The sequence below is a fragment of the Osmerus mordax genome, chromosome 10, assembly GCF_038355195.1.
Source record: "Osmerus mordax isolate fOsmMor3 chromosome 10, fOsmMor3.pri, whole genome shotgun sequence".
Lineage (NCBI taxonomy): Eukaryota > Metazoa > Chordata > Actinopteri > Osmeriformes > Osmeridae > Osmerus > Osmerus mordax.
Window position 1 is genome coordinate 2463226 of NC_090059.1, and position 25846 is coordinate 2489071.

Below are 25846 nucleotides of genomic sequence, written 5' to 3' on the forward strand. Positions count from 1 at the left end.
ATAAAAATATACCTTTTTTTATCTCCACTATTATGTCCAATTGTTTTTTCTTGCTTCCATTGTGTCGTAAGATATTTCAGGCATTTTACATGGTCACTTTCTGATTGTGAGGTCCTTTCGCTATGTGACATGTTTATGTACAGTGCTTTCATTTAAAATACTTCTTTCACACTGACTGGAACTTGATTGTGTACAATACTTACATATGAGCTAAATGTATTCCTTTTTTATAAATTAATTAGTTTGAATGGTTATGAGAATATTTTTGTGAATATTTGGTAAGTATGTTGAAGATCTAACCAACCATGTACTGTAACCAACTAACTAAAGCCAGTAAGAATGTAGGAAGGAATGTGAGACATTACTTCAAGTAATCATCTTCTCCTTTTAGAGATAATAATGACTGTGTGTGTTCTGAGGGTGCTGGTGTCACTTCTGTTCCTAATGAAATTTAAAAAGTTCAAATCATCACAAAAGTGAGCTTTTCTCACACACCATCCTCCTCACAGTCCTGATAATCATCATCCTCATAACTATATTCATGAGGACCGTCGGTTCCCCAGCCCCCCCATCCTTGTTGCTGGGGTCCAGAGCTACCTGATCGTCCGTCCCTCTGGAAGTCCACATGGTACCACTCTCCATCGTTGACCTTCTTGTCGATGGCCCTGGTCTTGGTGGTGCCTGAGCCCATGTCCAGCAGCAGGTACAGGTGGCCGTCCAGCATCTCGATGGCAAAGAAGTCCACCTGCAACATGGCCGACAGCAACCCCAACAGCAACGTAAACACCACGTTGGAGGTTTAGGCAGGATGACTCAGTAGTTGATCCTGAGTGTTTATTAGCGAGTACAGACACGTCATCTTTGGCGGTACATAAAATACTTTCTACCTGGGAAACCCAACACAAGTTTCAAGTTCAGTTGTCATTTGAGTATAAGTACAGGACATTGGAATTCTTGGTGCAAACTCCTCTCAACAGTTCCTTATCAGGCAAACCTAAATCTCGTGTGGGTTCTAAATTGTCAATTTACAAATAAATATGTTCTAATTATATGTGTAAACTCCTATGTCTAAAATGCAAAGTAATATTTAATAACTAAAATCCCATCAGTGACAGAAAGCTACAATATCCATCCTTGCCACTTGTAGAAAGACAGAACCCAACCTGGAGGCTGAGGAGGGAAAGAGAAGCCTGCGTTCTAAACCCTGGCCTGAGTGAATACTCGATTATGATTGGCTGGAGGGGTCTGTGTTAAGGCCCGGGTTTGGGACTGTTGCATGGACATGAGCTGACGCTGTTTCGGGCCGGAAAAACATTTGGAGCCACGAGGGTCTGGTTTATGTTTGACACATCCACAACAGCCGCGAGGGTCGCTGCAAAAATGAGGTCACACCAGCAGACGCCCTTCGCAAGGATCAGGGGGTTTCACCTGTCCTGGATCAGGAGGCTTTACCTATCCAGGATCAGGGGGTTTCACCTGTCCAGGATCAGGGGGTTTCACCTGTCCAGGATCATGGGGTTTTACCTGTCCTGGATCAGGAGGCTTTACCTATCCAGGATCAGAGAGTTTCACCTGTCCTGGATCAGGAGGTTTTACCTGTCCTGGATCAGGGGGTTTCACCTGTCCTGGATCAGGGAGTTTCACCTGTCCTGGATCAGGGGGTTTCACCTGTCCTGGATCAGGGTTTTTTACCTGTCCTGGATCAAAGGGTTTCACCTGTCCTGGATCAGAGGGTTTCACCTGTCCTGGATCAGGGGGTTTCACCTGTCCTGGATCAGGGAGTTTCACCCAGGATCCCGAAGTGTAAAAGCTCCAAGCGTCTCCACGTCCGGTCATGCCTGTGTAACTATGGAGGTTTTTAAGGGACAAAACTAAATATATAAATCATTAATCGATAATTATATAATTATATGCATGTATACATGGATACATATATAATTATATATATATTTTAAATAAATGAATAATTATATAATTTGATATTTGGTAATTGACACCATAAATAAATCACAAGTTAAACAAGACACTAAATGTACAAATGTTAAGTGTATTTGTGAGTTGATAACTTTATATATATATATTGTGTATATACATATATTTATAATTTTGTAATGTTTTTATTCATTTGTATGTTTATTTATTTAGTCTACTAATTCATGTATTCCGATATGATCTATGATCTAACTTGCTGCAGACAAATAAATCTGTCAATATTATCCATCAAAGTCAGGGGGCATGCTTCACCTGCAGGGATGTTTTGATACTGGCAAGTGCACGGCATCACACATTCAGTTAAATATTACTGCATACCCACATGGATCATCAGTGAAATTGAAAATACTCCAGAAAATAAAGTATCCACTTTTACTTGTTGTGTTGCTTGTTAGCTAACCAGCATTTATTTAATAAAGAAAACACTTTGAAACAAGCTGATTCAAACTACTATGCATGTATTGTCACTCAACACTGTTTATCTCATCTAGCAGTATATCTGTGTTGGAGTAGTCTTATAAAAATGAAAGTGACCGTATGCCCAAATAATGTAAATAAACGTAAGATGTATTCTTCAGAAAACTGGCTAGCATAACGTTTGCTGGAAATGTGTTTTGATGAATTGCAAATTAAGTTTACAAGTGATACATTTGTAAATGGCTATATCTAGAGGTTAACTTTCGAGACTTTTAGTTTCTGCAGGCTTACTTTACCAGCAACTCGAGTCATCTCGTGTCTATCCACTGGAAGAAAATGTTGTGGGTCCTTTCCATAAAAATGTTTGTTTCAAACATGTATAAATTATTGGATGGCATCACTTGCCTACCAGGAATTATGATCATGATTTGATCATGCCTGTGTAACAGGGATAGTCGCGCTGCTTGTCCTTTTACCCACACTGGGCTTCGAGCTCAGGCCCTCTGCCCTACAAGAGTGACTATTAACCAGCTACGCCACCGAAAAGCTAGCTTCTTCCTGGCGTGGGTGGACACTTTACCAATTAATCTCAGCTACACCTGGCAACCAGATAAAAACTAAAGGGACTAGTTAACAAATTAGGCTTTGCCTCAGGGTAGAATTCACCTGCGCCGTGCATTATTTTCAGCACACAGCACACATTGTGTTTTTTGTCTGTCTGACAAGTATTTGATTTCTTGGTCTTAAACATAACATGACAGCGGTATTTTTGACTGACTGGTGCACCCCTCAGAGTTTCCCGCTCAATCAGCTTTGTCCATTTTAAACACAAATCCAACCGGAGATGGACCCAAACAGCACGCTTATATTCCCAACTGTGTAAAGTCAATACCGTTGACAACTGTGTGTCAGCACATTTGTCCATGCGTATGTGTGTGTGTAATTCCAGAGTGCCTTCAGTGACCGTGCGGTCTCACCTTCAGTGTGGGTGGCGTGCGGGGATCCTTGTGTTGCTGTTGCCGTGGTTTCCCGTGGCTGAACAGCATGAGGCCATTGGGCTCGGTGGTTCTGAAGTCGAAGGAGATAGAACCTGCCTTCTTGGCGGTCCACTTGCTCAGCGCCACGAAAGACTCGGGTGTGTCAAAGGTCACTGGGTCCAAAGTGGCCACGCTCTCGCATTTGAACGCCACCACTCCGCTCACCTGCAGCACATGGGTGAGTTGTTACCATGTCAGTGATCAGATCATTTGTAGTTTGAGGCTATTTGTGGGACATGACAGACTGCATTTCTTATGCACTAATTGGTTATGGTGGGACATACTGTAGGGGTGTACATAGGAATGAACAGTAGTTCACTGTTTGGGTAAGAGGTGTCAGTTGAGCCAGGAGGAACCAGTGTGTTCTCACCTTCATCTTAGGATCCCCAACCTTGGCCAGTCGAGAGAGCTCCAAGCGAACATCGTTGTTCTTGTACACCACCTTTGGGGTTAGGATTCAGGATTTGTGGTTTAGCACATAGGCTTCAGGGGTCAGGGGTCAGGGTGCAAACTGAAAAGCTTAGTTTGTTCTTCCCCTAGCCCAAGCCCTGATCTTTACAGTGCATTGATGTTCTGTTGATAATAAGGTCCTGTTCCAAAATGTTTAGGATGCACTTTGAAAATGTACTAGCTTGCTTAATTATTCAAAAGAAGTCATTGAAAACTGTAGTAACCATATTAATTAATTTGATGAGTCCAACTTCAGATGTTCTTGTGATCTCCAGACCTACCGAGGGAAAAGCTACGGCGTATGTAAGTATCTGAGAATCTGCTTTCCATTCTAAGATTATTCTTTTCTTTTTTCTTCCCGAGATTGATAGAGGCGAGAGAGGCTGGAGAAGCAGAGAGGAGGAGGCCACTTCAGACCACTAAGATGCAGCCCAACAACTCCATTCATTTGAATTCAAGTGTTTTGGCCTCTTTGATTCGATAGAAAAACGACCAATTTTTCTCTCTCACACACATTCTCTATTTCTGTCTCTAGACGTCCCTCTTTTCATAGCGTTGCCTCTGTTTCTCTCCATAGGTCTGACTCTAACACACAGTTTTATGACTCTAACACACAGTGTTCTGACTCTAACACACAGTGTTCTGACTCTAACACACAGTGTTCTGACTCTAACACACAGTTTTATGACTCTAACACACAGTGTTCTGACTCTAACACACAGTGTTCTGACTCTAACACACAGTGTTCTGACTCTAAAACTGAGGCCCTCATGTACGTACATTTGCAAACGTAGCGTTATCAGTGACATGGCCAACCCACAGAAAGCACACGCTGTGATACTTCAGTTTACGTCTTATTTACCAAACCTGCAGTTCATCGGGTAATCAGGGCCTTTCTCCACCCACTATACCTTCAATTGCGGCATTTAAACTCACAATTGAATGGGCCTCCTTCTCTCTTTCTATCATGAATCAGCCACCAAAGACAAAACAGCGAAAACAAAGATTTAGTGATGACGAAATTGATCGTTCATGACGTAACAGCGAATTTAAATATTATACAAGGCCGGAATTCCACACCGACACAAAAAAATGCCATCTGGACCGAAATTACAAATTTCAGTAACTGTAATATTGCATGGCTGCTTAATCTGTAACGCGTTATGATTTTGTGTTCACTCAACTGAAAAAGTGTGATCCTTGTGGCAAAAATCCTTTCAGCTCGTCTCCTTGGCCTATGTCTTCGTCTTGCTCGGATTACTGCTGCCATTTCACCAGGAGGCATATGCGAGGAAACCCGCATCCTGTTTTACACCCGCTTTTAAGAGGCGCAGAATTTTTTACGCAAAATAGAGGCGTGCTTTCACGGGCGTTTTTTGTACATACCGTGGAATACATAATGAGGTGCACTTTACGCATCCCCTCCCATCTCTTTATGGGAAACTCCCACTTTCCCCTTGACCCCTCCTGTGAATGTGAATGCATATGCATGACACGGAAAAGCGCAATTTTCAATTTTCAGTTCCTGCGACAGGCAGGCTTTTACCTCAGTGCGGCATGTTTGTACATACCTTGCCATGCTTTTACGTGCACGTTGCAAAACAAATACGTCTGAAGTGGGCGCAAAAGCGTTAGTACAGGAGGCCCACAGTGTTCTGACTCTAACACACAGTTTTCCGACTCTAACACACAGTGTTCTGACTCTAGCAAACAATGTTCTGACTGACAGTGTTCTCTTGTTTCAGCTGGGTCTATCAGCAGCATTTTGATGTCTGCACACTATCTCACACACAGGGTCTAATTCAATACACCACAATCCCATCTGTGACCCCAACACATCTATGCTACACACACACACATATCAAATGGCCCTTCCTTTTATATTCACAGTTGGATGTGTGTCTGTCTATGTGTGTGTATCTGTGTGTGTTTGTGTGTGTCTGAGCGCATGAAAGGTTGTGCAGGCACAATCACTCATGCACGTGATTTGCTGCATACATCTTCATTTGCTCACATGGATTATCATATCAGCATATTAAATATGTAAATGTGTTAGCAGTGACAGCAGCAGGCTCGTTTAAAAGCTATCAGTCTTAATGAACCAAACACACACACATGCACACTTCCACCCCTGATACAGATATCTCTCTGTTTGGCACATCATCTGTCAGTTTGTTTGTTTGTTTGTTTGTTTGTTTATGCCTCTGTGTGTGTGTTTAAATTTGTAAATGTGTGTGTGTGTTTATATTTGTAAATGTGTGTGTTGCGGTGCTGTGGCCCATTTTGAGCAGAGCGGATGGATAGATTCTCTCTGTGGCGTAGCTAATTAGCATGTTAGCGCTTAACTGTGCGTCTTCTCCACCAACCACACTCATCACCGATTCTCTCTGATGTTGTGGAGGGGTTGTGCGCTAGTATGTGTCTGCCAATGTGTGTGTTTTTCACATTTCACATTTTCACATCGACCCTCGGATAATGTGGGTGTATATCTCTATTTGTGTGTTTGAGTGCGTGACTTCACCTGTTCAGGCAAACTCAGAATGCTTGTATGTGTTTTTGGATTGTGCATGTGCACGCTCAAGCATCGTGTGTGATTGTGTGTTGCAATTTTTGCGTGTCATTGTGTGTGTGTGGCCCCCACCTCTTTGAGGCAGCCCATGAAGTTGTTGCTGACGGGGGATCCAGGCAGGTCGGCCGTGCTGGGGCTGCCCCCCACATAGAAGAAGTCGTCGGAGCCCAGCATGGTGTAGTCCTCCTGGGTGTAGCCTGTGGTGGTCAGGATCCCGTCCACTGAGATGGTCACCTACACAACAAAGCACAGGGAAAGGACACGCTATATACTCACACCAAACGCAGCGCTAAGCGCTAGGCTGCCGAATTAGCCCCCTACTGGCAGGGTCTGGTCAGGGGAGATGGTGGGTATTGGTTTGAGTTTTGGTCATCTGGACTGGTGTTTTTGTGTTTTGTGACCTGAAAGTGTGTAAACCAGTTGCCTTTATATGGGAGGTGAAGGTGTTGACTAGCCTGGATACTTGAGTTGCATATGTTATATGTTATTGGGCAATACCATAGAGTTTGCCATTGTAAGGATTATCGCACTGTCCTCGTCTATATCTGCAGATGCAGTGGAGCATTAACAGCAATTCCACTAATGGCCGCCAGCAGTTGCAGAAAAGTGAAGGCAAAATTTGAACTATATCTACAGAATTGGAGTTTGTTGGTTTGGACTGAACCCAATCAACAATACTGCAGTTAGAAGCCTAAACTGCTACAATAGGCCACTGTAAACAAATTGGCCTATGCAGTCTGCTGTGATGAATGTAGCATTACAGCAATTTAACTAAAGAAGCTAATTAGCCTTCAACTTACACTGCTACAGTAGCCCACAATAATATCAACCTAAAGCACCCTATGGTATACCGCTTAGTGGATCTAAATATAGTACCTAGCCCAACTTAAGATCTACCTTGTGGTGGGCATAGCATTAGCAGCTAACCCACCCTACGGCCTACCTTGTGGTTGGTGTAGCATTAGTAGCTAGCTCACCCTATGGTCTATCTTTTGGTGGGCATAGCATTAGCAGCTAGCCCACCCTACGGCCTACCTTTTGGTGGATGTAGCATTAGTAGCTAGCTCACCCTATGGTCTATCTTGTGGTGGGCATAGCATTAGCAGCTAGCCCACCCTATGGTCTCCTTGTGGTGGTTGTAGCATTTGCAGCTACCTTATGGTCTACCTTGTAGTGGGCATAGCATTGACAGCTAGCCCACCCTATGGTCTCCTTGTGGTGGTTGTAGTATTAGCAACTAACCTACCCTATGGTCTACTTTGTGATGGTCGTAGCATTAGCAGCTAGCCCAACCTATTGCCTACCTTGTGGTAGTCGTAGCATTATCAGTTAACCCTGCCAAAAGTGGTATTGTAGCAGTAGTTGCTAGCCCACACTATGGTGTTCTATGTAGTGGCCATAGCGTTAGAAGCTAGCCCACTCTAGCCTAAGCTTACTAATGGTGGACATGGCGTAGCAAAAACAGCTAGCCCGCTCTATGGTCTGCTTAGTGGAGGATGTAGAATATCAACAGCTAGTTTACTATATGGTCTACCTTGTGGACGTAGAATTAGCATCTAGCCCACTCAAAAGTACCCTTTACTTAGGGCAGTTAGTGTTAGTAGCATGCCCAAACAGGCAGGTGTTAGTAAGGCCTCCATAGAGGTTGAGCATACTTGGCTTGTTAGTGATAGCCTACTACTGGTCAACCCAGTAGCAGTGTTAGTACGGTTAGGCCAGGCTGTGTAGAGTTTGTAATGGTGTTAACGTTAGGGTTAGTGGTATGTGGTGTTAGAGGTGAGGATGGTGCTGGTGTGGTATTAGGGTGGGTGTTAATGACAGTGTTAGTTGTTGTGTAAGGGCTGAGTAGAGCAGGGGGGCGACGGGGGTTGTTAGTTAGATCAGCAGATCTGAATGAGGTGAGATACACACGCACACGCACACGCACATTGACATACAGAGTGTTAGATGGGTTAGCTTTGGGTCTCATTCCACACACGCATGCAGCCTACTCCTCTTCCTGCAAGCATGCGGTCCCTGGCAGGCACAGAGAAAAACACGGACGAGAACAATCAAAGGGGAGGACAAGATGAGGCTGGGAAGCACCATGGAGAGAGCATGCAGCCAGAGGAGGACAAGGGGGAAGGGCAAAAGAAGAAGGGAAGAGCGGCATCTCTATTCGTTTGACGGACCGATCAGAGAGAGGCAAGGATATCAGGGAAGGCCATGCAGGGGGGAGGGTGTGGCCAATCGCGTGCAGGTGGGAGGGATGAGCCAATCAGGAGACGCCTACATGTCAATCACGGAGTGATGTGGTGAACGGCAAAAAAGGAGGGGGGTAAACGAAATAAAGAAGGTTGGCAGGGAGGAGGGGCGGGGGGGTTGTTAAGCTTAAAAGAGTACCAACCGCATTTATCCATTTTTTTTGTTTTTAGTTTTGATCTCTATACGGCTCAGAAAGAAAAGAGACACGGGGCAAACCCAAACTAAGAAACAATTAGAATGATATCTACCGAACAATGGAGTTTGTTTACCATAGCGTGTCCAATGCCTGAGTGCTTTGTAGGAGAGGGGGAGAAAGGAAAGCAAAAACTGTGAACAGAACAACTTCCGGGAAGGGAAAGGAAAAGCTAGAAGGCCTCTGGCGAGGTTAGTAGATAGGAGTAGTTCGCTAGGAGAAGGGCACAGGTTAGTAGAATGAGTCATTCCATGGATGAAGGTTAGTGTCTGTAGCAGGTTAGTAAAGTTAGTCCAGTTAGTACAGACAAGCAAACGGGAGAGCAGACTAGATCCCAGCACTCACAGAGCTCCGCCCAGACCCCAGAACTCACACACCAGCACACACACACACCAGCGCACATGCACACACACACACACACAAACACAAGCGCACACTCACACTAGCACACACACACTGACACACAGCAGCACCCACACACCAACACACACACACACACAAGCACACCAGCGCACACAAACACCAGCACACACAGACACACACAGGCACACCAGCAAACACACACACACACACACACACAAGCACACGCAGGTACACCAGCAAACACACGCACACACACTCAAGAGTAGCTACACAGGAACTGTGGGTTCAGACACACAGCCACACGCTCGCATACTGGTTCTCCTCATCTACTAAACGTCGAAAGGGAAGCGGACCCAACAGCCATCTCTATACTGTCAGCATCAGAGCTGGACTGCCACTTCACAGTTCGTCTTAGCAGCGGACTGGGATTAGCTCTAAGTCTCTGACTCCCACCCTGGCTCCCTCACTCACACTCATACTCTGGTCTGGCAGTGAAGGATTCTGGCTGTCTCTGCTGCAGCGTGCTCTCTGTTCTGGTCAACACCCTCTGTTTCATCAGCTACTCAGGGATCTCATTTGGTTTCTAGTTTCTGCATTTCTACAATTATATATTTGTCCTCTGGCTCTGGAACTATGGAAGTAGATTTGTGTCTTTTTGTCGTAATCAAACATTTACATTTTGCGGACATAACTTTTTTTCGCAAAGAAAAATCAAAGCTTTGAAAGCAAAACGTGTCTCAATGAAAGAGTAAATATTGAGAAATGAATGTTTAATATTGCAATCAAATGATTAAAGTTGTGACTGCATAGCCACCCCCATTTGGTCCTGCTGTGTGAATCATGCTGTGCTGTCAGAGCATTTGTTCTGCTTTCTCTCGTTCAGTATTTGTGCAGTGAGTTTCTTTTTTTTTGTCTTTGCTTGCAATACATGTTTCTCTGCTTGCAACTTGGGTTTTTAGATGAACTCTTGACAAAGGGGGGCTGCAATGTTGTCACAACATTCGTTTTTTTGATTGCAATATAAAGGTTTAGCTCTGAAATATATATTTTTTGATTGAGATGTATGTTTTACTTTCAAGGCTTTCTTTTTTAATTGGCAAATTTTTGATTGCTACAAACAGACAATAGTATCCTTCCGTAGAGTCTAACTCTTTAACTCTAGCCTCTCTTTTTGAGTCATCACTCTGCCGTCCCTCTGTCCACCTATCACGCCGTTCGTTGCCTGGTTACCTGTCTCAGGTTTCGTGTGACCTTGACGTCGTGCCAGGCGTTGTCGTTGAACTTCCCGTTAACGGGCTCCACCAGCGCCTCGAAGGCACCGGAGCCCAGGTTGATGACCAGCGACACGGCACCGTTCTTCAGCGCCAGGTTGACGTAGTCGGCAGACTTGCCCGTGTGCAGCATCAGGCCGTTCCTCTGCAGCGTCTTGAAGGAGAGCGTGATCTCGTCGCTGCTGCTCTGGATGGGGCTGGGCGACAGGTCGTAGCAGAAGTACTCGGAGCCCTTGAAGGTGGCCACGTACTCTTCCCGAGCTGGGGGGGGGGGGTACGAAAGGTAGAAGGAAGGATGAACAAGGCAAGGGTAGGAGGGAGAGGGAGAGCAGAGAGACAGATGGAGGGGTAGAAGGGGGGGTATAAAAAGTGGGGGTTTAGTTAGTTACATTTAAGGAACAGCATCTCCCAGGAAGCAGTGTTTTCTTCAAAGTGTCTCACTCGCCGCCCCGCCCAAGCTGTGATCATTCACGCGGATTTGACATTAAACGGGGCAGATACAAGACACACTTGTGTTTCTGTTGCATTCCAAACTCATTACGGTACCTGACATCTCAAGCACAGAGAGAAGCACTGCAGTCGGAATATTAAGTACAGCAGTCTGTTTTGACAACTTTTTTATTTTTTTATTAAAACGTGACAGTGTTTGTGTGAGTCTGTGAGGTAGAAGCTTTGTAAATGGTAGTTGAAAGAGGGAGAGACAGTGGGGGAAGAGGAGCACCTATCAGCCAAAATAGCCAAATCACAAAAGCCAAATCATAGAAGGCTACCAGAAGGTCAACAAATAAAATCCAATAGCTGGAGCCAACGGCAACTTTCCATGGGCACCTCTAGTGACCTCCAGAGATACCGGCCCAAGGTCTCAGATTCTATTACACACACATAGACACACACATGCACACCATCACAGGTTTGCACATGTGCACAGCGGGCACCCACACATTAATACTGTTATACTATCGAGTGCTGGCACACCCACAATTGCACAGGCGACGTTATCTTTCACACCCATCCCCCTCTCAGCGTCATCTCTCCCCCTCCCCTCTCCCTCTCTCATCTCTCACATCTCCCTCCTCCTGCCCACACGTCGTGTTGGCCTCCTTTCTGGGATCGCTAACCTAGCCTTCTGTGCTGCGCCTTCGGCGTAGCCACCATCTTATAGCTTTCGCTAATGACAAGAAAATACGAGAATTTCACACACCAGGTCACAGCAGTCTAGCGCAATGTACATGAAAAGCCAGACACACAGGAACAGCGCAGACATGAGTAGAATAGCCAAGTACAACCCAAAACATGATAGAAGTGAACTTAAAGCACATGCTCAAACAGAAGTGACTAGAATAGAATGGATTAGTTTAAAGTTGAATTAAAAACGATACTGCCCCAGAAACAATGGCATGTAGTTTGTGTGTTTGTCTTTTTCGCTTCCTTCGTGACACACAGCAAAGAAGTGCAAAAGCCATTATGTAGGCAAGTGAGAAACAATGTGTTTGCCAGCGTGTGTGTGAGCGTGTTTTATGTGTGCCATCCCCTCCTTCACAGCATGTTAATTAAGTGTGTGTTTGTGTGTGTGCCTGTGTGTGTGTGATGGGGGTGTAGATGGGTGTCGGTCTCGGTAAATATTGGTGTATTGCTGTCAGAAAAGCTATTACCAACTCCGTGCCTGCGGCTAGTCTTTGCTGAGGCGAGAGAGAGTGAGAGGGAGGGGAGACACACACAAGCACGCACGCACGCACACACACACGTTCAGACGAATGTAGATGAGAAGGCTGGTGTAGACAAGGAGCCAAGTCCTCACAATGAGGACACCAAAGCCGTCCACCGCCATTCTGCCTGTGATTTACAGACTGTCAGTAGATTTCAGACCACCCCACTTCTTGGCCATTCTGTCTGTAATTTACAGTGATGCCGTTATATTTCAGGCTAGCACCAGAGAGCCATTCTGGAGCTAATTTACAGACATGTCATTAGAGCAGACAGCACAGCATAAAGCATCTCTACATCGATCTCAGGGAGAAGACTGCAAACACTTGCTTTCCCTTTCTTCGGATACGATCTTGTACGAGGCACACGCACGCACGCGCCGACACACACCTTTGCACGCTTGCACACGCACACACTCGCATGAGCATGCTGAGTGGTGGAGTGGATGTGCTCTTGCTCAGATTAATTGAGAGAATCAGTATTAACTCAGAGTAAACAGTGAGACAGACACTGACATACTCACCACATGCTTCCCTCTATCCCATGGAGAGGGAGAGAGGGAGAGAGAGAGGGAGAGAGAGATAGATAGAGAGGGGGAGAGGTGGGAGGAGAGGGAGAGAGAAATTGGCGAGATTGAAAGAGAGAAGGAGCGGGAGAGAGACACAGAGAGGAAGGTAGGATGAGACACAAAATGGTTGACAGAGATAGGAGGGGAGAGAAATATGGGAGAAAAAGAGAAGGAGATAAAGAGAGACACGTAGAGGAAGATAAGGAGAGACACAGAATGGGACAGAGGTCGAGGGGAAGAGGAGACATTGGGACACAAATGGGAGAAAGAGAAAGAAAAAGAAAGGGAGAGAGAGATAAAGAAGGAGGCAGAAGGAAACCGAACATGGGAAAGAAGGGGGAGAGAGAGAGAGCAAGGTGCTGAGGCACAACAGGGGAGATGGAGAATGACAGCAGTGAGCACAGAAAGCACAGCCTTGGGAGCAAAGGGAAATGTTGCAAACCTCCTCCTGTGTTCCCATGAAGGAGCTGAGTCTGGGGGAGGGGAGGGGGGTTTGTGCTGCTCTAACACTATATAACTCACTGCTGGCACCAGCTGCATCGCCTCCTTAACCATCAAATACAATTCATATGTAACGGATAGTGTGTGTGTGTCTGTGGATTTGTGTCTCATCTTCCGCGTCTTCCTCCTCAACCTTTCACACACTAATTTGTTATTTCCATGGCAACCCTTGCGCGATAGGGCTACAGCTGTGAATGTGTGTCTGCGTTTGTGTGCGAGTGCGTGTGTGTGCGTGTGAGAGGGAGGACGAGAGAGGTGGCGAGGGAGAGACTGACTGAACAGTACATTATCTTCGACAGATGTGCTAAATCAAAATGGCGGACAGAGGAAGGGAGCGCATCAGGGTGCCTATACCACCAGGCAGTACCTGATGGAGAGAGAGGAGCAGGGAGGGAGGGAGGGAGGGAGGGAGGGAGGGAGGGAGGGAGGGAGGGAGGGAGGGAGGGAGGGAGGGAGGGAGGGAGGGAGGGAGGGAGGGAGGGAGGGAGGGAGGGAGGGAGGGAGGGAGGGAGGGAGGGAGAAATATGAAGGAGGGAGGAAAAACACAGATGTCGAGAAAGAGGAGAGAATGGGAGAAATGGATGAGGAAAGAGGTTTAAAGAAGCAGGAGGGAGAGAGCAGGGGAAAGACTGAAGGAAAGAAGGGATGAGTGAAGAGAGGAGTGACAGAAGGGAGGGGAAGGATGGAGAGAGAGAGAGAGAGAGAGAGAGAGAGAGAGAGAGAGAGAGAGAGAGAGAGAGAGAGAGAGAGAGAGAGAGAGAGAGAGAGAGAGAGAGAGAGAGAGAGAGAGAGAGAGAGAAAATGCTGCTGTATCTAAATCCCAGAGTAGCTGGCTTCGATCATAGCAGCCCTGTCAACGTGGAGATAGCACACTGCAATTCCACACAACCTAATTTCAGCCCACCATGCATTTCTGCTATCTTCTATCCTCAGACTGTCCCTTACACACACGCACGCGCATGCACATGCACACACGCTACGTATGCACACGGGTGTGCCACTTACTGTACATACAGATAGATGTCCGTAGTGCCTTAAGCATGTAAATGTACGCTAACATATGCAGACCCTGGATATTAACCTTCAGTCTGACACAGAACCAAGTAGAAACACAGTCTGTCTTCTCTCTCTCTTATCTCTCTCTCTCTCTTATCTCTCTCTCTCTTGCCTCCCATCAACACACCCGTCTTCCTTTCCTAAAAACACGCGGCCATGATACCACAACAGAACCGATCACATAAATAGGCTGAGATACCACAGCAGGGTAACTACTGTGCAGCGGCAGAATCAAACCTTGGCCAACAGTCAAATTAAATACAGGAGAAAGGAATCAACCTTCTGGATGGATTCTATGCTCTCCCTCCCTCTCTCCCTTCCTCCCCCTCTCTCTCTGTGGGGTCTGGTTGTCTCTCCTCTACCCAGGAGAAACCAGCTTGTTTCCATGACAATGTCTCCTGGCTGAGGCGAGGATTTGTCTCAGGCTGGATAAGATCAGAGTCGGTTTCACCCATAGAGACAAACACACACGTGCGCACACACACATCAACAAACACGCACGACCGCACACACAAAGGCACACATACAAATACACTGGCCAACGCCAACACACACAAACACACGGACACAGACAAACACATGGACAAACACACACCCTCCTAATGGACCTTCTCATCGCAGATCGCAAGCAAGTAATCAAAGAATCGGGAGCTTCTGTGAGGTGGTGTGTTCATAATGAATGGTGTGGATATTTCAGACTTGCTAGTTACCCATGACACGGGAAACAAATTAGTTTGGGTGTGGGAGTGTGTTTGCGTTTCAGAGGACAGGCAGGAGTGCCTCTATAAATGACTGATGGATAATTGGAGTGAATCACTCAAGGACCTGCACACCCCTACCGATAAAGAATGGACCTTGCCGTGACAGGTTTAGGGCAATTTGGGAAGTGGACCGGTCCATCTTCCCGTGCGGTGGGGGGAAGCGGGGGTTGGACCAATGACCCTTATTCCAGCTGTGTGTATCCTGCGGAGCCGCTAAGAGCAGAGGCAAAGATTTAACACCCCCACTGATAAATGCTGCTGTTTCTTACACCTTGTAATAGAATATGGGTTACCGACTGGCTCTGATGTTTTTCCTCTCTCCCTCTCTCTCTCCCTCTCTCTCTCCCTCTCTCTCTCCCTCTCTCTTTCTCTCCCTCTCCCACTCTCTCTCTCTCCCACTCTCTCGTGACCTTCTCTCTCGTCCCTACTCTCCATCTTGGTCTACCTTTCCTTCTCCACTCTCCTTCCCCTCCCTCTCTGACTCTCTCCCTCTCCATTCATGTCCTCTCTGCCTCTCTCTACCTCTTCTTCTCTGCCTCTCTCCCTACCTCCCCTCCCTTTCTGCCTCTCTGCTCCTCCCTCTCTTAAGTCTCTCCCTCTCATTTCACCTCCATTCTGCCTCTCTCCCATCCTCTTCCTCTCTGCCTCTCTATCTACCTGCCATCCTTCTTCCTCCGCCCACCCTATCCTTGAGTCTGGATTGTGTGTGAGTAATGTGTGTGTGTTGGGGGAAGTGAAGTCTTTGGAGGGGTCTGTGCTGTGCATCAGGCACCGAAGTGTTACAGGCTGGTTCCACAGTCGTCTTTGATGCTTCTCCAAACCTTGCATACGGTGGAGTGGAGCATTGCTCTGGTACGTGTGTGTGCGTGTGTGTAAGTTGCTTTGATTGCCGACGCTTTATGAGTCACGAGTGATGAGTCACAATCCACCTCCCCCTTAAAACTAACCCGCATACTCTCTCTCACAAACACACACGCTCTCTCACACACACATAACTCCCATTTCTCCCACCTTCCGTGCACTGACCGTGAAAAGAATATGCAGGCAGCTTTACTCATGCATATTTACCCTGAACACATGCTCACCTACTCAGAGGGCACCCCATAAAGGTTAGATTGTGTGTGTGTGTGTGTGTGTATGTGCATGTCTATGCTTGTATATGGGTATCTTAAAGGTCAACGTTAGAAAGCACCAACATCCTTATTTGAATTATACACAGATTGTTGTATCAATAGCATGTCATGTTCTATCCTTCCCTAAACGTCTTCAGGATGAATGCACAGAGCAAAATATTAACACATCATATTCGTAATAAAAGCACTAATCTCCCCTGTGTCATACGAATAACCCATTCATAGAGATCTGGCCAGATGGAGAGAGCAGAACAAATTAAAATGTGCAACTTTTCGCAAATCCTGTTCAATACTTTCGGGAATGTACTGAAGCTTATTTTTCTTTCTTCTATCTTCCCTCGTTCTATTTTCCTCTCCTCCAGCTGACTCGTGGCCTGTGAGGGCACAGTTAGGGACTCCAACCCCCCCTGACAATGCCGGGGGCCAGAAGGACTGTGCTCACTCCTCACTGGTGATGTCACACTGGCCTCTGGGTTCAGGCTGGGGCAGGGCTGGCTCTTTGGAGATAGAGACCCTCCACATCAGAGGGGAAAAACTTTCCCTTTTTCTCTCCCTCTCTTTCTGTCCTTCCCTCTCTTTGTCAGTCTCTCTCTCCCTTCTTCTCTCTCTCTTTTGCGCTCAATCTCACACATCCCATGCAAACACACACACACAGGGAATGTTGGGTGTGCTAAGTCACACACACGCATACACATGCACAAACACACACACACAGGGAATGTTGGGTGTGCTAAGTCACACACACGCATACACATGCACAAACACACACACACAGGGAATGTTGGGTGTGCTAAGTCACACACACGCAAACACATGCACAAACACACAATCTCTCTCAGACACTCCCTTCCATCTCCTCAAAGAAACTCATTTCAGATTTGCAGGCTCCTCAGAAATCCTCTTTACACTGAGCAACCTAAGCTAGTCCGCGTCCGCTCACGTTGGCAGCCTTTACATCTTTATATTCGGAACACGCACACACTCACACACACACACGCACACAAACTCACACAGGTAATCACATACACACTACTTTGACTGCCTTCACACACAAACGGCAGCTGAAAAAGGCCAACGTACTTGGCAATCAAACTGTTGCAGTCAGCCAACCAGTACAAATCAGCATAATAAAGTTTGAATATATCAATTAAGCTACTCTCACTTATTCAGTCAGCCCCAGGAAAGCATGAATGCCGGTAGATTTCACAGCAGTGAAGCTCAAGATGCAGAAGCTTTACTTGCATTCAACCTGTGGCAGCCCTGGTAGCCATTTTGAGTCGCTGTGTCTCAGCTGCTGCAGAGGGAACCAGTCTCCAGCTGCTCTCTTTATCTTAGACAATCAATTTACAGGAACTCCTAATATCACCCAATCCTTGTTGCGTCTAGCTTCGGTATTAGCCAATCAGTGTATTTGTGAAGTCATGCAATTGAAGTTGAGCAATGCAGCACCTACCTTCTCCAAAGATTTACTGGCCACGCACACATTCCATCTATCACAAACAGACACACACACACACAGTCCTACGTACATTCATGCGCACACCTACCTCGCATAACAATGAAGCATTCCATTCCATATGCACTGTAGAGAGATGGGAGAGCTAATCCACATGGGCAGAAAGCTCTATTAAAAGCTTATGATTTTAGATTTTTTAAGTGATCGAAGCCATACATACGCATTGGGAAGCTATATAAGAGCTCATGGCCATACATACTATATGAACAGATAATGGACATAACAGTTCAAAGCCATACATATGATCTTACCGACGCAATAGCAATACATTATAGCAAATAACAGCCATCCATCGAAGCTCCAGCCATACTTCTGTCTCCCTCAGTCAATCTTCCCAAGATTAAGACTAACAAACTGAAAACTACAGAGCAGGTGTAGCCATACAGCCTGGTCACAGGAAGTCTTCCAACTGTACAGTCGTCCAACAGGTAACACATGTGAGAGCTCATACGTCAGAATGTACACGCATTCATAGAAGGGAATTGGGTGGTACCTCTTAGTTTGCCTAGTCACACATTGAGGGTTGTGTCCGAGAAAGAGAGGGGAAACAGGGAAACAGGACAGGGAAAGAGAGGAGAGGAAGAGAGGTTGTGAGCGTGAGGTCCGTGAAAAGGAGAGAAAAGGAGAAGGGGGGCATTTTGTGAACGCAGAAAAGCAGCACTGGTGTCAAATACAACCGGTTTATTCTCCCGCACCGGCAAAACAGAAAATAGGGCGCAATGATTTCACAAAGTTCTGACTAATTCTTCAATTCCGATGGGAGGGCATGTGTCTAGACACAAGTGCTGCTTTTATACACGAACACGCCCGCCCCCAGAACAGGGTAACGTCACATCGAATCACATGCACCAGCCAATGACGGAGGAGTACCGAGTGCATGAGCCAATGGCAGGAGAGAACCATGTGCATGAGCCAATGGCAGGAGAGAACTATGTGCATGAGCCAATGGGAAATGAGCATAATACGAAAGGCCCAATGGGGAGGGGGGAGTGCGGGAGGAAGGAATGGAGAATTCAACCAACACATACAAGGTTAGAAGTGCGTATGCACTCACACACGCACCCAGGCACACACACACTTCAAACGCAGACACACACACACACTCATACACGCACACTATGCAGAGATGAAGGAGCATGGAGGGAAGGTGGGAAGTAAAGTTCAAACCATCCACGGAGAGCCGGCGCTTTGTTCCACGACCCAGAAACCCAGACCAGGCTCACCCTGCTGGGGAGCAGCCAGACCAGGACCAGCTCCCTCTGGTACCTCTGACCCAACACCAGCCCCCCCCCCCCCCCCCCCCCCCCCCCCCCCACCCCCATAGTAAGGAGGCACGTACCACAACACACCTTGCATCAGGGTCTAGAGACAACTGCAGCCTGCTCCCACCAGGGATGACGATGACCATTTATGACAGTTGGGGGTGGGGGGGTGGGTATGTGGGGGTGGGCTGGGGCAGGGGGTGACGGGTAGCAGAGGGAACAGGAAGTGAGGTAAGAGCCCATACCTTGGTCGCCGATCATCAGGTGAGCCAGACCTTAAAGGAAGACAAGAGCACAGTCAGCACAGCAAAGGATCATGGGAGTGGTTGTGTCACAGCAGGGGGTTTGTGGGCGAGCCAGTTTGGGGAGGGGTGGTGGGTGGGGGGGGGGCTATGCGTGTGAGTGAGTGGATATGTGGATATGTGTGTGTGTGTGTGGGATTAATTATTTCTACATGAAACATCTGCAAAAAGCAGACCATCTCTCTCATTCTAGGCAGTGATCCTACGCACGCACACACACGCACACATACACACACTAAAAATGTATAGTGTACCTGTGTCTAACCTTGAATGTAGAGACTCTTGAAAACATGATGATTTTCCATGAGGGGAAAGTACTTACCGTTCCTCTGCACACCAACACACACTCGCTCTCACACACTCTGTCACCCACACTCTTGCGCATGGATACACGAATCAGAAACAGCCTCGCATTTACAGTAGCCAGATTAGACATAGTGGGGGAAGGTGATGGAGGAGGGGGGAGATAAGGTGAGGCGAGGCGGAGCGAGAAACCCGGGGGGGGGGGGGGGGGGGGGGGGCTGGGGGGACTCAGAGATGGAGGGAGGGATAATGAACGATAACAGTGTAAGACATAGAAGGAGAGGTGAGGCGGGAGAGATATATATAGAGGTGTGGAAAGAGACGGAAAGATAGCGGTGTGGGGAAAGATGAAGGGAGATAGTGAGAAAGACTTGGGGGGAGGGAGGTAGGGAGGGAGGGAGACCCACCTGGGCTGTAGCTGTGCTCTGGGGGGCGTCCAGGTCGAGGAGAGAGAGAGACAGACATTCATTAACATGCATGCTCAGACCCCCTAGGTTACCATGGGTACTCACATGCACACCCGTCCAGGTCACCGATGTTACACACATGCAAATCCACCCAGATGTCACTATGGAACCCATGCTGCACTGGTAGCCAACGATCGCCATCAGATTAGTCACATACAATCCTACACACTCACACTCGCACGCAACACACACACACACCACACACACATAGAGGGTGGACATGGTGGATGGAAGACGACGCTCCTACCTGTTCATGTGGGATTCTGGAGCCTTTTATGAACCCTAAACTTACCTTGTAGCAGTTTCCTCTCCCCAGAGCCCCTGGACAAACAGCATGCAGTACACACACAGTTCACCCCCCCCCCCCCCCACACACACACACACACACTGTTCACCCCCACACTCACACACATGCTGTTTACATTTACATTTAGCAGACATACACGCATACATACGCACACACACACGCGCCTACTGCACATTGAGCATGGCAGTAATAATGGGGATGTACAATAGCAGATAAACATGGAAGATGTAACAGCAGTGCAGGATAAGGGAAAACATGCTGAAGTCAATACTGTAATGATGTGTGTGTGTCTGTGTCAAAGTGTGTGTGTGTGTGTGTGTGTGTGTGTGTGAAAAAGTGTGTGTCTGTGTAAAAGTGTGTGTGAAAGAGTGTGTGCCTGTGTAAAAGTGTGTGTGTGAATGTGCATGTGGTTTGAGCCCCCTCCCCTATGTCCTTGCTGTGATAATATGGTGGAATCGGGTGGAGCTATTAGAATGCTAACAGCAAGCTGCCCTCAAGGACAATGGGATGCAGAACCCTTACACAACTAGCCTAACACACAACCCTTACACAACTAGCCTAACACACAACCTTTACTCAACTAGCCTAACACACAACCCTTACACAACTAGCCTAACACACAACCCTTACACAACTAGCCTAACACACAACCTTTACTCAACTAGCCTAACACACAACTCTTACACAACAAACACACAACCCCTACACAACTAGCCAAACACACAACCCTTACACAACTAACACACTACACTTATACAACTAATACACAACCCTTACACAACTAGCCTAACACCAACCCTTACACAACTAGGCTCACTCACAATCCTTACACAATTCAAACAACTCTTACAACACTAATACACAACCCTTACACAACTATCCTAACACATAACCCTTACAAACCTAGCTTGACACAACTAACACTAGTTGAGCTGGATGAGCAATATCTGTTTTTCAATGGCTGATGTCGATCCTGGTATTTAGAGATCAGAGAGGCAGACAGACAATATATTTACATGTAGTAATGTCATTTTAGCAGATGCTCTTATCCAGAGTGACTTACAGTAAGTACAGGGACATTCTCCCCGAGGCAAGTAGGGTGAAGTGCCTTGCCCAAGGACACTTGGGCAAGTCAAAAATCGAACCGGCAAACCTTCTGATTAATAGCCCGACTCCTTAACCGCTCAGCCATCTGACCCCCCACTGCTCATCAGAAAAAAAAATGGTATCTGATAAAATTGATTGAATAATAATTACAATAGAGACAAAAATTTGCTGAACTGAAATGAACATGTATTTTATATTGTTATCATGTTTTTCTCTGCATTGTCTATGTACAGACAACTAGATATCTGTCCAGCCATTTATAATTATTGAAATAGAAAAAAAACAAGGTCAGTATTTCTGTTCAAAATACAAATGTTATGTAAAGTGTGACCAAAAGCCTTTTCTGTGGTTGTTAAAGTGCCTCTAAATGCTTTAGCAATCCGAAGCATGACAGGTTCACTGCCGGGGGAATTTTGTTCGCCCAAACCACATTCTGCTGGTATTGACAAATGATTTATAGAAATGATCTAGTCTCGTAGTGCATTGATAATAATCTTGTTTACTAAGTTGTAACTTGCAGCATAGGTTATGCAAGAAATTCGATTTTAAAACGACCAAACTAGCAATAACATTTCACAAATTTTTGTGTTTTTGTTTCTTTTCTGTTGTTTTTTAGAATCCATTGTTTTAAATTGCTCTGTCCGAAATTAAATACATAATATATATTTACTGTTTTTAAATACATATTATTCAATCTCATTATAATCTTATTAATTATTTTAAATTTGTTATCTTTTTGTATTTTATATTATCCTATTTTCTACACTTTATAAACAATTCTATTACTTTGTACTATTGTTGTTGTGATTATCTATATCTTGTTAAAGCACCTTGAGACCTCTTTGTATTTTAAAGTGTGCTATACAAATAAAATCCATTATTATTTATTATTATTTACTAATTTTTGTGATTCTGTGTGGATGAGTTCAAAAAATTGTGTCATTGTAGGAAAAAAAATATTTTCAAAGACCAAAAGGATTCCCAGTCACACATACTTGCCGTCTTACAACCATTCCAGATGACAAATCTGATAACTGTTTTACTTGCTGGAGGAGTGGGGACTGGGGAGTGTGTTTCATGCCCTGTAGGCTATAGCTAGAAGATATTTTAGCTGGTTGAAGGCTTACAACAATACCTTCCCAAGAGGGTGTTCACTGCAGAGCCAAATGGGTAGGTCTAGCCCCACCCCTAACTCAGGTTTTTGGTGTAGAATGGAGTGAAATACAACATTGTGAACACACTCACTGCCAGTGAGTGACCCGAGTCTGACTGAGGCTAACGTCAAAACAGTGTAACGGGGGACCAAGGCATGGCTGGCGCCTAAGACTATGCGGGCAACGCATTCTCACTCAAATTTCAAGACTTTCGTGACCCAAATCTAAATTAGGATGCGACAGATCAATGGGGAATCGCTTTCTCTCTTAAAGGCTGTCCTCCTCGACCTTTGTGGTGCAGAATTCACAGAGATGAAAGTATCAACTTCACCGAAACACAGAGGAAAAAAGCTAGCTATATACTTCGTAAATCAGTTAAATAGACGTAATGAGTGGCACATAACGTTAAGTAACATGGCATTTTATTTTGTTTGAGGTTTAACTTGTCCAGTGGGACAAGTACATTTCTCTTCCACTTTCCCTACAAAAAACCCCACTTGTCCTGGACAAGCAGAGAAGCCTTAATGTCGAGCCCTGAAATGGGACTTGTTAAACACGTTTTTTTTATTCATCAGCCCACTTACAATTGACTACGTTAACAACATTTATATTTGTAGTACTTGATGCAAGTTGAATCTAATCTAGATAGCAATCACACCAGCAACTGCTCAATTTAAGACAAGGAGTTTGGTAAATAGAACAGAATATACAAGGCAACCAATTGCATTCAATAAAACATTGTATTATACAATATGTCGAGTGAGAGGGTCAAGTTTGTTTTTAGTGAGTGGACCTGCAATTCCTGCCGATCATTGAGCGCTAGCTCAATTCATTGTTGCTAGCTCTAATCAGATGCACTAGGCTAATAAGACTAAGTTTGTATGCCAACGAACACCAATTACTAGAACTAATTTGACAGACTAAACCAACTTACTTCTGGTTATGATACACATGCTCTCTAGCTAGCTTCAGTAAAAGTGTTGCTTACGTTAGATAGACCTACAGCTCTAACTGCATTTAAAATCTAACAAGCTATAATCTTACGATAAACTTTATCTAAAGCTGGCTATATAAAATACTACTACTAACAATTGATATGTGGCGGTAGAAATATGAAAAAATTCTGGATTTTCATCAATTTACCAGCTAAAATTAATGGGGTTGAACGGTGGAAAATACAATGCTTGGAATTATAGGTCGCATGTGACACGCTTTACTTCTGCATTCTTCGATAACAATGGGAGTCTATGGAAGTGTCGCAACTCTCTTTTTATATGGCTCTGATGTAAACCAAGCCCTGGGTATTCTTCTCCGCCTTTGAAAAAAATGAAAGCTGAAACGCTCGGTTTTGAAAATGTTGGTTTTAAGACGTCATAAGAGCGAAGGTTACCGTCCCTTTCTCTGCTTTGCCCGCACAGAGAATTTGGCCCACCAATGAGAAAATGAGCTACGACCGTGCGAGCGCGATATTGGTTTTCCTCGAAACATCATGGCTGGCAAACGACCGAAGCATGGCAGTTAGCCCCGCCTCTTTCTTCCTCATAGCATTTAAAGCTACAGACACAGAAACAGCACGTCCTGAGGAAAGCTCATTTTGGGACTGCTTGTAGTGGCTGTAATTCTGCAAAAAGGCTGAATTTCGGGAAAGAAACTTCAGATACAGTATTAGGGGACCACTAAGGCCTATATAAAAGCATCCAAAAACAGCATGTCATGGGATCTTTAACATACTTGTCGGTGTTTCTTTTTAATTCGAATTTGGATGGGTAGTAAACAACACATTCTTCGGTGGTGTGATGAACTTAAAACTCATTTTCAATTCCACTTTACCGGATCTTTGACACATGGTAGCAAGCCAGCCCAGCTCAGTTATCAGCCGCCTAGTCAGCTGGACCTCAAGCTTTTTGATAATTGTTTACTGGTCAATGCTTTAAAAACTTCTAATACATAAATTTGCTTCTGAAGACAAATATATCACCTATAAAATTACTAATTAGACCAAGCAAGGCAGTTTGACAGTGTTGAACAACCAGAGACATTTACTAGCAAGTTGGCAATTTAGCTGATTCCATCTCCTAGAGGAGCATCACCAATGCATTTCCTTATGTCCTGGTCCAGCTCCACCTTTTTGGCTATTTCCAACTAATCTTATTAGCATTTTCTCAGTAAAAGACCAGAATCTAATTTTACGGACAGTCAACTTTGGATATGTTATTCAGAGTGCCCAATTAAATATATTGAGCTTGAATTTTAGTGTTACCTTTTCTGTCAGGTAATATTACATCTAGCATTGGCACAGCACCCACTGACGTCAGCTTGTGAGCGCAGGCATTGGCTGATGCCGATTATCTCAATATTGCATTTAATCGGCCCTCTCAGCCAGAGACCTGCACTGCTTGGAGAGACCTGAGCCTGCTGCTGCTAATGTTGGTGCACAAGTCTGAGCTGTGTGTGTATGTGCATGTGCATGTGCATGTGTGTGTGTGTGTGTGTGTGTGTGACAGACCCTTTGCAGTCTAGCTGTGTATTCACATTTTGTTTTCTACTGCTGTGAGCAGTGAGCTTTGCATAGTCGTATGTGTGTGTGTGTTTCTGTGTGTTTCTGTATGTGTGTGTTTCTGTGTGTGTTTCTGCGTGTGTGTGTTTCAGTATGTGTTTATATGTGTGTGTATTTGTGTGCGCCTAGGGCAAAGAGACTCTCCTGCAGCACCCCTTTCCCCCCTAGCAGTACCAGACAGGATCAGATTGTGTCAACATCAGCACACCTGTCTGCAGAGACAACTACTGTAGTATGTTCATGTTACCTCCTCCCTCGACCAGCACACCACTATACTGTCATATCCATACGATTTTAACCCCCTCAACACAAATCCCAATGGCCTGTTACTAAGATACCAGCATCACTCTTGAGTTATTCACACACACACACACACACTGTCCTGGTTTGACACATACCTGTCTTTGTCACAGCCCCTGGCGTGTGAGTCTTATGGCGGAGGTAGAGAGAAAGGGAGAGGGAAAGAAAGAGAAAGAGAGGGGGGATAGACAGAAAGAGAGAGAGAGAGAGAGAGAGAGAGAGAGAGAGAGAGAGAGAGAGAGAGAGAGAGAGAGAGAGAGAGAGAGAGAGAGAGAGAGAGAGAGAGGGAGTATGGAGGCAAATGGCACAGAC

At 45.6% G+C, this 25846-nt stretch overlaps 1 protein-coding gene across 1 annotated transcript in view; it reads right to left on the bottom strand.

Annotated features, from left to right (window-relative positions):
- The window catches only part of nrxn1a (neurexin 1a), a 45814-nt gene that overhangs the window by 18001 nt on the left and 1967 nt on the right, over positions 1–25846 (bottom strand). The window contains 8 exon segments of the mRNA XM_067245111.1: positions 598–745; positions 3387–3611; positions 3817–3888; positions 6538–6699; positions 8979–9002; positions 10496–10797; positions 19283–19312; positions 20050–20067. Of these exon segments, the coding sequence (XP_067101212.1) occupies positions 598–745; positions 3387–3611; positions 3817–3888; positions 6538–6699; positions 8979–9002; positions 10496–10797; positions 19283–19312; positions 20050–20067 (981 nt within the window).